Source organism: Triticum aestivum, chromosome 5A (genome assembly GCF_018294505.1).
Source record: "Triticum aestivum cultivar Chinese Spring chromosome 5A, IWGSC CS RefSeq v2.1, whole genome shotgun sequence".
NCBI lineage: Eukaryota > Viridiplantae > Streptophyta > Magnoliopsida > Poales > Poaceae > Triticum > Triticum aestivum.
Window position 1 is genome coordinate 694,839,305 of NC_057806.1, and position 13,075 is coordinate 694,852,379.

The following is a 13,075-nucleotide window of genomic DNA, read 5'->3' on the forward strand; positions in this document are numbered from 1 at the left end:
CACGGATCGCTATCTCCACTACAGATTTCTCCCATATCCAATAGCTCGCATACCCTCTCAGTTCTCCCCAATCCATGATCTCTTCCCTCGACCTCTCTCTCCCTCTCTCGACTTGCCCGACGACCACGGCGGAAGCATTAACAGAACATTGACCACCAGTCAGCAAGCACGCAAGCTCCCGACGGAAGCGCTGACAGGAAAATGACCACCAGTCAGCAAGCACGCAAACTTCTGACGTTGTGCCTGCGCTCCTTGCATGTCGCACACCCTTGCCAGCGTGACGCTTCCTCCTTGCGGCCACCGGCAACCCCCACCCCCCTTACCGGCGCGGACTATGGTCACCTCCCACGCGCAGACTACGTCTACCTCCTCACGACTATGGCGACCCCCACCAACCCCACAACCATCGCCTTCCATGTGCCAATTGGCCACGTCTCCACCATCCTCTTATGCAGCCCCTGCCTCGCCGACGACCTACCCGCACCAACTCCAGCCTCATACTACTGTGGCCTAGACAGGGTGGCGAGGCGCAATGCGCCGGCCAGGACATGTTCGCAGGAGGCACGACCACCGAACCTGTCTAGGGCGCGTCGACGGCAAATTGTTTTTTTTCCTATTCACCAAGTTAGCAGAGTGTCATTTGGGGACACTCGGCAAACATGTAGGTATTTTCATTTGACAGCCGTTGGGTGCCTTTAGAGTTTAGACTAGTCACAGTGGATAGTAAGTTAGACTAGTTACATGCATATGTTATTAGTCTATATTACTATCTCTATAGTGGGGAGTAATATATATATGGTGTCATGTAACACTTTATTTATTAGATTGTAGACTCATCTTGTCTCGGTATGTGTGATGCCACAGTAACTAGCTATGTTACCACATACCTTTTTTTCCTCATTAATTACTCGCCACATCATCTGTTTTGCTTAGAGATGTGTGATGAAAGCCTTTTTGGAACTTGGCGACGCCGTCAAGGCCTTCGCCGACTTGGCATACAAGCCAATTCCAGTAGTGACGATTTATTGCTTTCTTGCCTCTGCTTAATAAGAACATAAAATGATGAAGTTCCGCTCAAAGAGATTATATGAAGTATATATGATCTGAAATTCTGAATTCCCTTGTGTTTCCATCCAGCGATATATATATAACTAACCATGGTTAGACGTTTAGAGTCAGGAGACGCACCAAATAGCAGACAGACTCTCACATATAGGAATAGGATGGTCCTCTATATATATGTACTCCAGATGACATGCCTGGCCAGCTAGACTAGCAGGTACTACTTATAGTTGCCCGCCATGGCTATTGGTATTCCTCCTCTCAACAAATGGAGCAGCAAGCACCTTGTAGTCGCAGGTAGCACAGGAACCCTGGTCGTCATCGCCATAGCGGCCGTCATCATCATCAGCCTATCGCCGCCGCAAGTCTTCTTCTCCATCCAGGATGCGAAGCTGCTAGATGGGCGGTACAAGGAGCAAAAATTCTACACCTTCAGCCTGTCAGCCAACAACACCAGCCGGCGCATGCAGACGCACTACACCAACGTTGACGCCGTGATATGGATAGATCCGACTAAGTGGTATCCCGCCGAGGTGAACATGAGCGGGTTCCAGTTCCAGCAGTACGTCCAGCCGCCACGGAATGTGACCAAGGTGCCATGGCGCGCCCAGTGGGCGCAGTATGATAACCCGACGGAGGGCGGCGGTGGCAGCGCTGGGCACTGGCCCAACTGCACGGTGGTGGTGATGGCCAAGGTGTGGTTCGAGGTGGGGCTGGCCAGCACACGGACGTACCACATCAGGGTGTCCTGCTTCCCAGTGAACTTCATCAACCAGAGTCAGACTCCCTACACCAACTGTACCTACTGACTGATCTCCATATATAGCAGCTGGATCTGGATGGATGCATCTCTCTATCACCTTGTAATTCTTGTGTGTGTTGCGTGCTATAAATCGACTTCGTTCTTGACTGGCTCGTGACGTTGTACTTGATATCTTCTTGATATTAATAATTAGCTGATCGGTCAGCCTTCCAAACCTTTTAACATGCCATTTTAGCTAGGGCAATGCGGGTGTACTCTCACCTGATCGTTTTCTCTTTGACATTGTCTCATAATGCGAATTCCATCTCGTACCGGATCCCATATAGGAAGGGGGCATAAACAGACGCCGACGTTCTAACGATGCTTCCCATATAAGGAAGGGGGCATAAACACACCGACGCTCTCGTCTCCGTGTAGGCCTCTAAGGAGGGTAACGGTGCTTGTAGGTGCTACAATCGCCAGGTCCTACTGAAATAACATCATAGTTAACTCAAGCCTTGCCAAACGAAAGTGGAGTAGGCAAAAACAAAATAAAGGTAGATCTATAAGCATAAGCTTATCATGCCATAACAATAAGCCAAAACTAAATCATCAAACAATAACACAAGAAAAAATGCACATGAAAGGGAAAATGAGAACAAGACAAGACCCATAAGATGCTGGGTAAAATCATGAAGTGAGCCACATGCAATAGCATGCAGATGACAACATGCTCTTAGGTCCATTTTGTTTATTTCCCTAGATCAACCATGCCAATCTCCACATGAAAAATCACAGCTACAGATGTTGGGGATTTGGTCCCAGCCTTAGAAAAGAAAAGGTAGAAGAAGCATATTAATTGAAGAAAGATAAATATGGATGGATGAAATTATCATGCCACAATCGTATCTTAAAATGTGGGTCCCCTCGCCATCTTTGCCAAAGAAAAAGAGTAAATGGAAAGGAAAAGAGCACAAAATAAGTCCCAAATGACAAATCTTCCGTGATTGTGGGGAGGGGGGGGGGCAGTAGAATTCAATGACTACTTTCATGTGTGCACAAGTCTATAATGAACGGGAAGAGTACTATCGTACTAATGCAAATTCACAGGGATAATTCGGTCTTAGATGGTCTACTGATTTTGGAAAAGGGAATTGTATGTACTAATACTGAACTAGCAATATCCTCCCCAGCCGAGCTCATGCCTTGGAGCTTCCACCATATTGAACAAATGTTTCCAAAGACCATCTTTGGCAAATAGAAAGTATCACATGGAAAAACAACAAAATGTGAAAGAAAATATGCTTCGAAAGCCCTACCAAATGATGACACGCAATTGCATGAAAAGGACAAACAATTATTTCGGAGCACACTTTCTATCACTAGGTCTACATTACAAATTTCCCTAAAGTGAACTAAAGGCGAATTCAAGCTAGAGAGATTCTGATTTAAGCTTTGCAAAAAGAACAAAAAAGAAAAGTTGATACTGATGAAATGATGTTGGTGCTTTAACTTTGTGTTACGTTTATTCAGTCTGGTAAGCAATTGGAGCTAGAGAGATTCTGATTTGAGCTTTGCAGAAACAACAGAAAGCACAATTGATACTGACAAAATTATGATGCCATTGTCAGTGCTTTAACTTTGTGTTACGCTTATCCGGTAAGGTTTCGAGCTGGAGAGATTCTTATTTAAGCTTCGCAGAAAGAACAAAAAGAAAAGATGGTACTGACAAAATGATCATGCCATTGTCGCTTGTCGGTGCTGTAACTTATTATTACGTTCAAACGGTTATGTTTATCCGGCCAGGTAAGCAACTCGAGGTACAAAGATTCTGATTTAATCTTTGTAAAAGAAGCTAAAGCAAAGTTTTATGAAGGAAATGATCATGCCATTGTCGGTGCTGTAACTTCGTGTTACATTCAAATGGTTATGTTTGTCCGGTCAGGTAAGCAATTCAAGCTACAGAGATTCTGATTTAGGCTTTGTAAAAGAACATAAAGCAAAGCTTTACTGACGAAATGATCATGCCATTGTCGGTGCTTTAACTTTGTGTACATTTAATTTATCCGCTCAGGTAAGCAATTCCGTGTTCACACCTCATGGTCTGTGTATATATTTGATATGCCAATTCAATACATTCAAGGGAATTCAGTAGCCAGCACTAGTAGCTTCATGTGACTGATGATGAAAGGCTTAGATTCATTCTGCAACAACACAGTCTACCCTTATGCGTATAACCTGACTTCCTCCTACGCCAACCAGAAAAATGAGGGCACCATGGTGGCCACCTCTGTTCTCATGTTCATTCTTGCCGCGCTCTTCTTCAACCTCAACCTCTTCAGCCGCTTTTCCGACGTGAGCGCCATCCTCAACCCCAGCGTCCGTCTCTTCCTCTCTACCTCGCTTTCCCTCTTCCTCCCAGTCATGTCCTACCTCTTTTCCGAGACCAAGAACGAAGGTGCCACCATTGCTACTAATAGTAGTACCAATAGCTCCAGTTACGGTCAGCTTGGTGACGAGCTGTCGCTGCGAGCAAGGACCATCCTGATGTGGATGCTTCTTGTGGAGCTCCTCCGCAAGAAGGTGGAGGTGATCCTGGTGAACGTGGGCATGCAGGTGTACTCAGGCACCATCGATCGCTTTGCCCGCATCGTTTGGCTGGGCTACCTCGTCTTCTACAACGTCAAAAGCGCAGGCAAGAAGGCAATCTACGGCACCTTATGGGTCCTTGCTGCTGCCAAGCTGCTGCAGCGGGTCGTCGTCAACGAGCTGTTCAAGCGTTCCTTCGCCTATGGCAGGAACGCCCAGCTGCTAAACTCGTACATGGCCCAGGTCATGCAACAACAGCAAGGGCAGGCCGGGAATGTCCAGGAGCTGGGGTCGGAGCTGCTGAAGATGTGCAAGTACACCGTGATGGGAGAAGACAACTTGGGGAAGGAAGCAGGTCCCCATGGCTACCAAGTCGATCTGAAGAAGACGACTACCGCAGACACCGCCGGCACTGGCTCCACCATTGTCACGGTTGGTGACATTTGGAAGCTCGTAGCTAGCGAGGAGGACGGTCTGCTCCAGAAAGACCCAAGACTCAGAAGGCTCTGCCTCTCCTTTGCTCTCTACAAGCTGCTGCGCCGTAGGTTTGAGGACATCCCCATCACCAGCGAGGAGACCCACAATTGTCGGGACCTCATCTTCCAAGGTTTGTACCAGGAGAAGCTGCCTAAGGATGAGGAGGAGCAAGACGCGGAGGTTGCACTGCTCCAAGTCTTCAACGACGAGATCCAATTCATCTGCGAGTACTACCACTCCGTTCTACCGGTCGTGTTCTCCAACCCTTTCTTCTTCCTAGCCAACTACATCTTGTTTCCAATTGTAGTTTGGGCCTTCTGCTTCTTGACTTTCATTGCCTGTGGCAATGGGAACGTGCTCTATGCCTACCATAGCATCACGAGTGACAACTACATCATCTATACCGGTGCACCAACACTGGTCAAATGCCTCCTGAAAAGCATCACCCATTCACCGGAGGTGCTATTCGCCAGTGTCGACCTAGGCACCACCACTCTGCTTATACTCACCTTCATCTACGAGGAAGTCTGGGAGTTCCTCGTCTTCATCCTATCCAACTGGCTCATTGTGTCGCTACTCTGTGAGTACACCGCTAAGCGCCCCTGGCGTGAGAGTAGCATCGTAAGCGGGCTCATGCGCCGCATCCTATGGGCGCGAAGTAAGCTAAGCCACCCTAACCTCTGCTTCAAGCAATTCTCCGTGCTAGGGTTCTGCCCACTGTCGTCGCTTTCCTCCTTCACAATGCCTACCAAGGCAGTGCCCAAGGAAGTAAAGAAGTCCATCGTGGAATACGTGGTGGCTCACATGGATGACTATGACATTGATGGCCACGCTGACCCTCTCAATAGTGGTTGGTCAACACTGCAGTTGAACAAGCACAGGGCATACCAACCCTTGCTCTCGTCGGTTTGTGAGAGCAAGAGCATCGCCGAGTTCATCCTCACCTGTCACATTGCCACTGGCCTCTTGGAGATGACGTATCCGCAGAAGGAGAAAGAGATGGGGCATCATCGTAAGGTAGCAACGACACTGTCCAAGTACTGCGCTTACTTGGTGGGCTTTTCCCCAGAGCTGCTCCCTGAAGACAAGGATGGGACAGAGCATGCTTACAACGACATGAAGAAGGAGTTGAAGAAGGAGCTTGGTGGTTGTTGGCGGTACCACTTATCACTGCGAGGAACCAGGTACAAGAGGCTCACAGAGATCGGCGAATCACAGCAACAGGCGGTGACGGTGGTGCAGAAGGGGGGTAAGTTGGGTAAGGCTTTGATTGAGAAGGCCAAAGAAAATGACACGGGTGAGTTTGTGTGGGAGCTTCTGGCCGATCTATGGACGGAGCTCATGGTGTACATTGCACCGTCGGGCGGCGAGTTGCACGTGAAGGCCCACAAGGAGTCACTCGCGCATGGCGGCGAGTTCATCACCGTGCTATGGGCACTGTGCACACATACTGGCATAACCAGGCTAGCCCTTGCACCCAGGGAGGCAGCACATGGTTCATTTGAACCGTAGAGCGTTGGTGTCTTGTGCGCGCCCATTTTCAGGGATAGCTTGGCATGCTTCTATGTTGTGCGCTGCTTCATCCCATCCCTTAATGCTTTTTGGTGTGGTGGCTTGCTTCTTTCCATTACATTGTTTGATTTTGAATACTTCTGCATGGTGTGTTTGGATTTGTTCTTGCCTTTCGAAAAGCATGTCAGTGGTGATTTCTTAGCATTACTGATTTGCAAAAGTAATGTACTTGTATTTTTCTCGAGTGGAAACTATCGCAATAAGATTAAAACTGTCCAGAAAGAAAGAAAGAACATGCATGAAAGAATGAGTTCAGGCCACTGCTTATGGGCCTCCCCAGTCCCATATTCAATTTTCATGTCGCACCACCATTTACTCTGTCTTCCCCTTAAAATTTATTAAGAAGACACATGAATCTACTTTGGTGAAAATATGTTAGGAACTAAGATCATAATATTTGTGTGGATATCATCGATTATAGTTTTAAAAGGATTATTATATTCTTGTGTACATCAGGTGATCAAAGTTTAATTGACATACATGATGTGAAATGATAGAGGGGTACTTGTTATGTATTACTATTTAACCCGGAGCTGCTTAATTATCACTTCACTTTAGCTAAAGAATTAAATGCTAAAATGGAAGCAACAGAAGTGAAAAAAATCATGGTACCTATACCCTATGTCTCTAGCTTTCTTGAAGAGCTTCAACATCCAATTGATGGAGGCATGGGATCCTCTCTTGAGCAGTCAACTGTCCTACCTTCCTGCACATGTTGCTAACAAAAGAATGATGTGAAAGCGATATCCAAATGCATTTCTAAAACTAGTACCTCTGCTTCCCCTTAGGGTATTTTGGCTAACTTCTTCCCCAGACAGCTCTCTTTTGCTCTAGACCCTGAGATCTCTCTGAGCAAGGACATCCAGTCTGCTGACATCACCACACTATTCTTCCTTCCTTAGAACAATCTTATGAGGACAGTTCTGTCTAATTTACTTGTCGCCATCCCTGCAGATTGGAAGTTCTTGAATGAACATGATCTTTGGCCTTGTGTATTAAACTCAGGCAGATATTCCCCTGCTAGCTATTATAAATTCTTATGTGGAGGACGAGAGGTGGATGCTATTTTTCCATAGCTTTGGAAGAGCAAGTGTTTGAGCAAGTAAAAAGTGTTTGCATGCTGTTGTCGATGGATCACCTAAATACTAGGGACATAATGTCGAGAAGACATCGGCATTTGGAGTCTGGACCTAATTGTGTACTCTGCTTCAAACACTCTGGAAACAAGAGACGTTTGTTTTTTCAATGTCCTTTTGTTGCTCCCTGCTAGAATTTTGCTAAGATCACTTGGGTATCCTCTGATTCAATTGCACACACTTTTAACAAAACAAAGGATGCCTTCCTTGGGCCCTGCTTTATGGTCTGATGTTCTTTGAATATATGGAAAGAGAGAAATGTGCTAATCTTCCAAGAAAAGAGACCAAGATTTTCAAGTTGGAAGGCTGGCTTCTTATCTGATCTGATGCTCATCTTCCACTGTGTTAAGAACTCCAAGAAACAACAATTCAAATCTTGGTGTGACACTTGTTATTTCTAGGGGTCCTCTTCTTTTTGTGCATCTATGTAACTTTTTTAACCCTCCTGGGTTGTCTTTTATTTAATATAAAATTATACCATGGGGGGTTTTCCACACAGTTCCTGATCAGAAAAGCAAGATTGACTGAATGATGGGATGGGATCCCTCTTTTTTAGGAACAATGTCTTGAAGGTGACAAAAGTATACTAACTTCATGCTAAGTACCTAAGGCTTTCTGTACTTCTGCAAAAAAAACTTTGGCGGAAAGATCAAAGCAACAATCCCTACTAAAGAAATACCAACTAGAATGATGCCATGCGAACAAACATCAGCAAATCTTAAGATTAACACAACATGCATGCACCAAAATTTCAAAAAAGGCTTAGCTCAGCAGACGCACACTTTTAACGAAAATAGAATGAAACCCACAACAACGAGTGTGCATGGTTCTTTGAACATGAACAAACAGAAATATTCACATTTCGAAGCACGATTGAATGTAAGGTTAATTTCATTACTGTTCCAGTGGAACACTATGTTGTTCAGGCAATTTGATCTTCAATTAATTTCTGGGTATTTCAAATTTCCTTGTGCTTGGGAAGGCATAACCTACGTGCAAGGCAAATATACAAAATAGAAGTACAATCTTGTACAATAAATGTACATGTCAATAATGCATATGCAAAAGAGCATACTACATATAAATCTTTTGCTCTATTCGATACCTCTCACAAGGTGATCAAGCCACATCTCCTTTATACAGAAAAAATGATATACAATACTGGAATTTGGAAGCAATTGAACAAACAACACTGGAAAATAGCATGCACATGAGGAACTGAAAACTGTACCTGTTGTGCCCCTGGATTGGAACAAAGATGAACCTATGGAGATCAAATATAATTATTCATTCAGCAAAAAGAATATAAGATCCAATTCATGGATATTAACATCTACTATACGGTATATGAAATTGCTCAACTAACAATGATACCCCTGATCAAGATACATCATATTTTGACAAAATTACAATAACTGGCACATAATAAGAATATGTTCTTCCTTCCCTATGCAAATTTACTAATTTAGAAGGTCATCACGTCAAGCTCCTTTTCATGTCAAACATGCATAAGAGGGTAAAATGCACCAAACATCAGAAACATGACCTTACAGTTCACTTGAATGATTTAGCTGACAACAAAATGGCTCATGCAAATCAAGCAAATATGCGACATGCAAGCTTTGTTTATCATCCAGCACGGAAGAGCTAGTTGTGTTGTGCATAAATTAATACCCAAGAGAAATGGAAGGGACACCATCTGTGGAAAAGCTCCTTAAATTTTCAGTTCAGAACCGTACAATTTCCATACATGACCAAGCTTTCTGACCTTCTAAACTTTGCACACTTACAAAACTAAGAAGTGCAGCTCACCACAATTTCGCTGCAACAAACTCTAGCAGAAATTTTAGGCAAAAAGGAAGGTTAGAAGAATTTGTCACATCAAACTGAACCTAAAATACAAGCAATACATATAACCATGTTGTAGGACACCATACAAACACCTTAAGCACCAGTGAAATCCTGAATTGCATGAAAGCAGTTACATTACTCATTTAACCGGCCCTCTCGCTGCATCAATTTTGCACTGCCAGACCGTGGTCCTTAGTGCCATGTATGCATCCTAGAACTGCAAAACAAAGCAAAGGTAATTGTTGGATAATGAGAAACTTGTATTCACTGAGGGCCAAAGGCCATTACATATACATGTGTGTTAAAGTGCAAGAAACCCCTTAAACAATGGGGATAAACCGAAAAGGGGCTATACACATCTAACACCCCCCTCAAACTCATGGTGGATCAACAACACTGAGTTTGGAGAGAAGAAAACTATGTTGCGCTCGAGTCTGTGCCTTTGTGAAGAAGTCCGCCAACTGTAACTCAGAGGGCACATAGTGGAGAGCAAGAGTCTGATCCTGCACAGCAGCAAACACAAAGTGGGCATCCACACCGATGTCCTTGGTGAGCTCATGTTTCACCGGGTCACGCGCAATACTGATAGCACCAGTACTGTCTGATAGTAAGGGAGCCGAGGTAGTAGCAGACACACCAAAATCCTCAAGTAACCACCGTAACCAGATCACCTCAGCCGTCAACATAGCCATGGCTCGCAACTCAGCCTCTGTACTCGAGCGAGAAACTGCAGTCTGTTTCTTTGTCTTCCAGGCAATCAGAGAGTCACCAAGAAAGACACAGTAAGCAGACAGCGAGCATCGGTCAGAGGGATCACTAGCCCAGGTAGCAACAGAGTAGGCCTGGAGCTTAAGAGAGCTGGAGCGTGGAAAGAAAAGGTGCTGAGAGATCGTGCCACAAAGATATCGTAGAACACGGAGGAGGTGACTGTAGTGGACAGAGGTGGGGGCTGAAACAAACTGAGTCAGGATGTGGACATGATAAGAGATGTCAGGACGCGTAACACCAGTATAGCGAGTGGGATTAGGAAGGGGGTCACCATCAAAGGTACAAAGCTGAATATTGAGCTCCATAGGAGTCATAACTGTGCGCTCATCACCGAGCGCAACGCAAGCAAGAAGATCCTGAATATATTTTTCTTGGGAGATGTAGAAGCCATCAAAGGTCGAGGAGATCTCAAGCCCAAGAAAGTAGCGAAGTGGACCAAGATCAATCATGAGGAACTGCTCGCGAAGGCGAGCCTTAACAAAGGCAATGTAGTCAGAGTCGTCACCAGTGATGATAATGTCATCAACATAGAGAAGGAGAAGAGTCCGACCACGAGGAGACGTGTGAACAAACAACGCGGGATAATGATCACTGGGCAAGAAACCAGTGACAGTCACCACAGAGGCGAAGCGCTCAAACCAGGCACGAGGGGCCTGTTTAAGACCATAGAGGAAGCGGCAAAGTCTACAGACCATACCATCAGGAGCATAGTACCCCGATGGTGGCTGCCTATAAACCTCCTCACGAAACTCACCATTTAGAAAGGTGTCGGGGATATACCCCGCGGTATGATCCGGCCGGAGTTATAACCCGGCTGGGACTTGGTAAACCGGCTGACAGTTAAGACAAATAGTTAAGACAGCCAGTTAACTCAGACGGTAAACCGGCAGGTTGATAACCCGGCAGGAGTTAAGTCAGTTGATAACCCGGCAGGAATTAAGTCAGATGATAACCCGACAGGAGTTAAGTTAGATGATAACTCAACAGACAATCATAAACCGGCAGACTATCATAAACCGGCAGACCATCATAAACCAGCAAACCATCATAAACCGGCACCAGTCATAAACAGGCAGACCATCATAAACTGGTACCAGTCATAACCCGGCAGGCAGGCGCACGGTGGTGTTGAGCTCTTGGAGGAATTTTTCCTAAGGATCAAGGAGCTTGCAATTTTTAAGAAGAAGAAGAATCATCGCGGAAGGATTACAGTCAGATTTGAGCCTCATCCGAGATTCAAGAGAAATTAAGGTTATGATCCGTTTGTAGCCACAAGTCGCTGAGATCAACAGAGCCACCACAAGTCGCCGAGGAAGTATTCGCGGGCGTGTTATCTCACATGAAAACTATAGTCAAATCGGTCTTGACCCAGAGAAGGACTCAGACGCAAGCGCAACCCGGATCCAAGCCGATTCAACACGTTGTATTTTGCCTGGTCGGTTTACTGCCTTGCGGAGGAGCCGATTCGACGCGCTGTTGAACCGCCCCGCATTAGAGCGTGTTGTGGACATTGATCCGGATTTCCGCCTCCTGTGCTGTGGCCCATTGTGATCGAGCCGCCCAGGCCTCCGTCACCTCAGTCATGTTCCTCCTAGGCCGTGAACGAGCCGCCGTCACACCCTTCTGTTTCTCCTCGCTGGACTGCCTCACCGATGAAGCCATCGTCAAGTCGCCACATGCCACCATTGACGCTTCAACGCCTCGACGGTCCACCTCCACAGTCGCGGCCTCGCTCCGCCTCTGCCATGGCCGAGTCGCCACTACGGCCTCTGCCTGCATGTCGCAGCCGCACTTCAAACCGGCCGCAGACCTGATTCGCTCTCGAGCCCCTCGGCCTTGACCCGCCGTTGTTTACCCGCCGCGGTGGATGCGCCATGACCCGCCAGCCGTTGTAGTAGGCCTCCACCTTTGTTTTCAAGTCACCATCGTCGTGCCAATCGCGGGCTTACCTCCGCCACCGGCTCGTCTTCATTGATCCGCTGGCTACCTCCGCCGTGGCCCCGATCTGAGCCGCCTTGCCGATTTACCTCACTGTAAGCTGCCGCGGATCCCAGTCTATGATGACTGCGGCCGTTTAAACCGGCCGGGCAGCAACTCCATCGCTGTGATCGCGTGCGCGGCCACAGTCCGCCGGCCACCTCCGCAATGGTCACCCGGTCGAGCCGCCCAGTACCGTGCACCGCCCGCTTTACCACGGCCTCAACCCGCCGTTTCCGCATTGATTTCAATCCGGCGGACTACTTCAACGATTGCCGTGGTTCGCCGCCGCTTCTGAACAGCTCCTGCAGCCACAAACCGCCATTATAAAAATGGCCTCACCTGCAACTTGATGAGCCGCCCGCTGCCGGCCTGGCCTGTGGGTCGCCATCACCGCCTTCGACCCGTTGATCCAAGCGCCTTCTCAACCGTGAGCTTCCCTGATTTTCTAATGCTGTTCTGAAATCGCACTCGCTTCCGTGGCCTCATGGTGAACCGCCCCAATGTTGCCGTTAATGGCCGTTCTCAATCCGCCGTCGCAGCTTCACTTTGAGCCGCCGCCGCGGGCCATCCAACTCCGCGGCTGAGCCTCCTCAGAGCCGGTCTCTGCGCCCTGTGCTGCTTCGTGCCGTCGCGACCTCGATCTGCCGCCGCTTTACCTCAACCCGCTGCCGCCTCAAACCGCCGAGCGCCTCGAGCTTCTTCTGCTGCTTCTCGTGAGCGAGCTACAGCGTACCGAGTCACCCGAGTCCTAGCGCAACGAGCCTGACCCCAGGCCACGGTGGTGGTGATAGCTATAATCTTGACTCAGCGGTGCGTGAGTGGCGGACGAGCCGTTGTGCTGATGCATGCATGGTTGTTAGCTGCACAGCTGGATCTTGTTGATCGTGGAGATATTCCA

At 47.2% G+C, this 13,075-nt stretch overlaps 1 protein-coding gene across 1 annotated transcript; it reads left to right on the forward strand.

Annotated features, from left to right (window-relative positions):
- Nucleotides 1–3,956: 3,956 nt before the first annotated feature.
- Nucleotides 3,957–6,660, forward strand: LOC123106084 (uncharacterized). The gene has a single exon (XM_044528289.1). The coding sequence runs from the start codon at nt 3,986–3,988 to the stop codon at nt 6,380–6,382; it is 2,397 nt and encodes a 798-aa protein (XP_044384224.1). The 5' UTR covers nt 3,957–3,985; the 3' UTR covers nt 6,383–6,660.
- Nucleotides 6,661–13,075: the final 6,415 nt, after the last annotated feature.

Excerpts from the sequence above, each read along its gene's own strand:
- LOC123106084 (XM_044528289.1), top strand. The coding sequence starts at position 3,986 with ATGATGAAAGGCTTAGATTCATTCTGCAACAACACAGTCTACCCTTAT.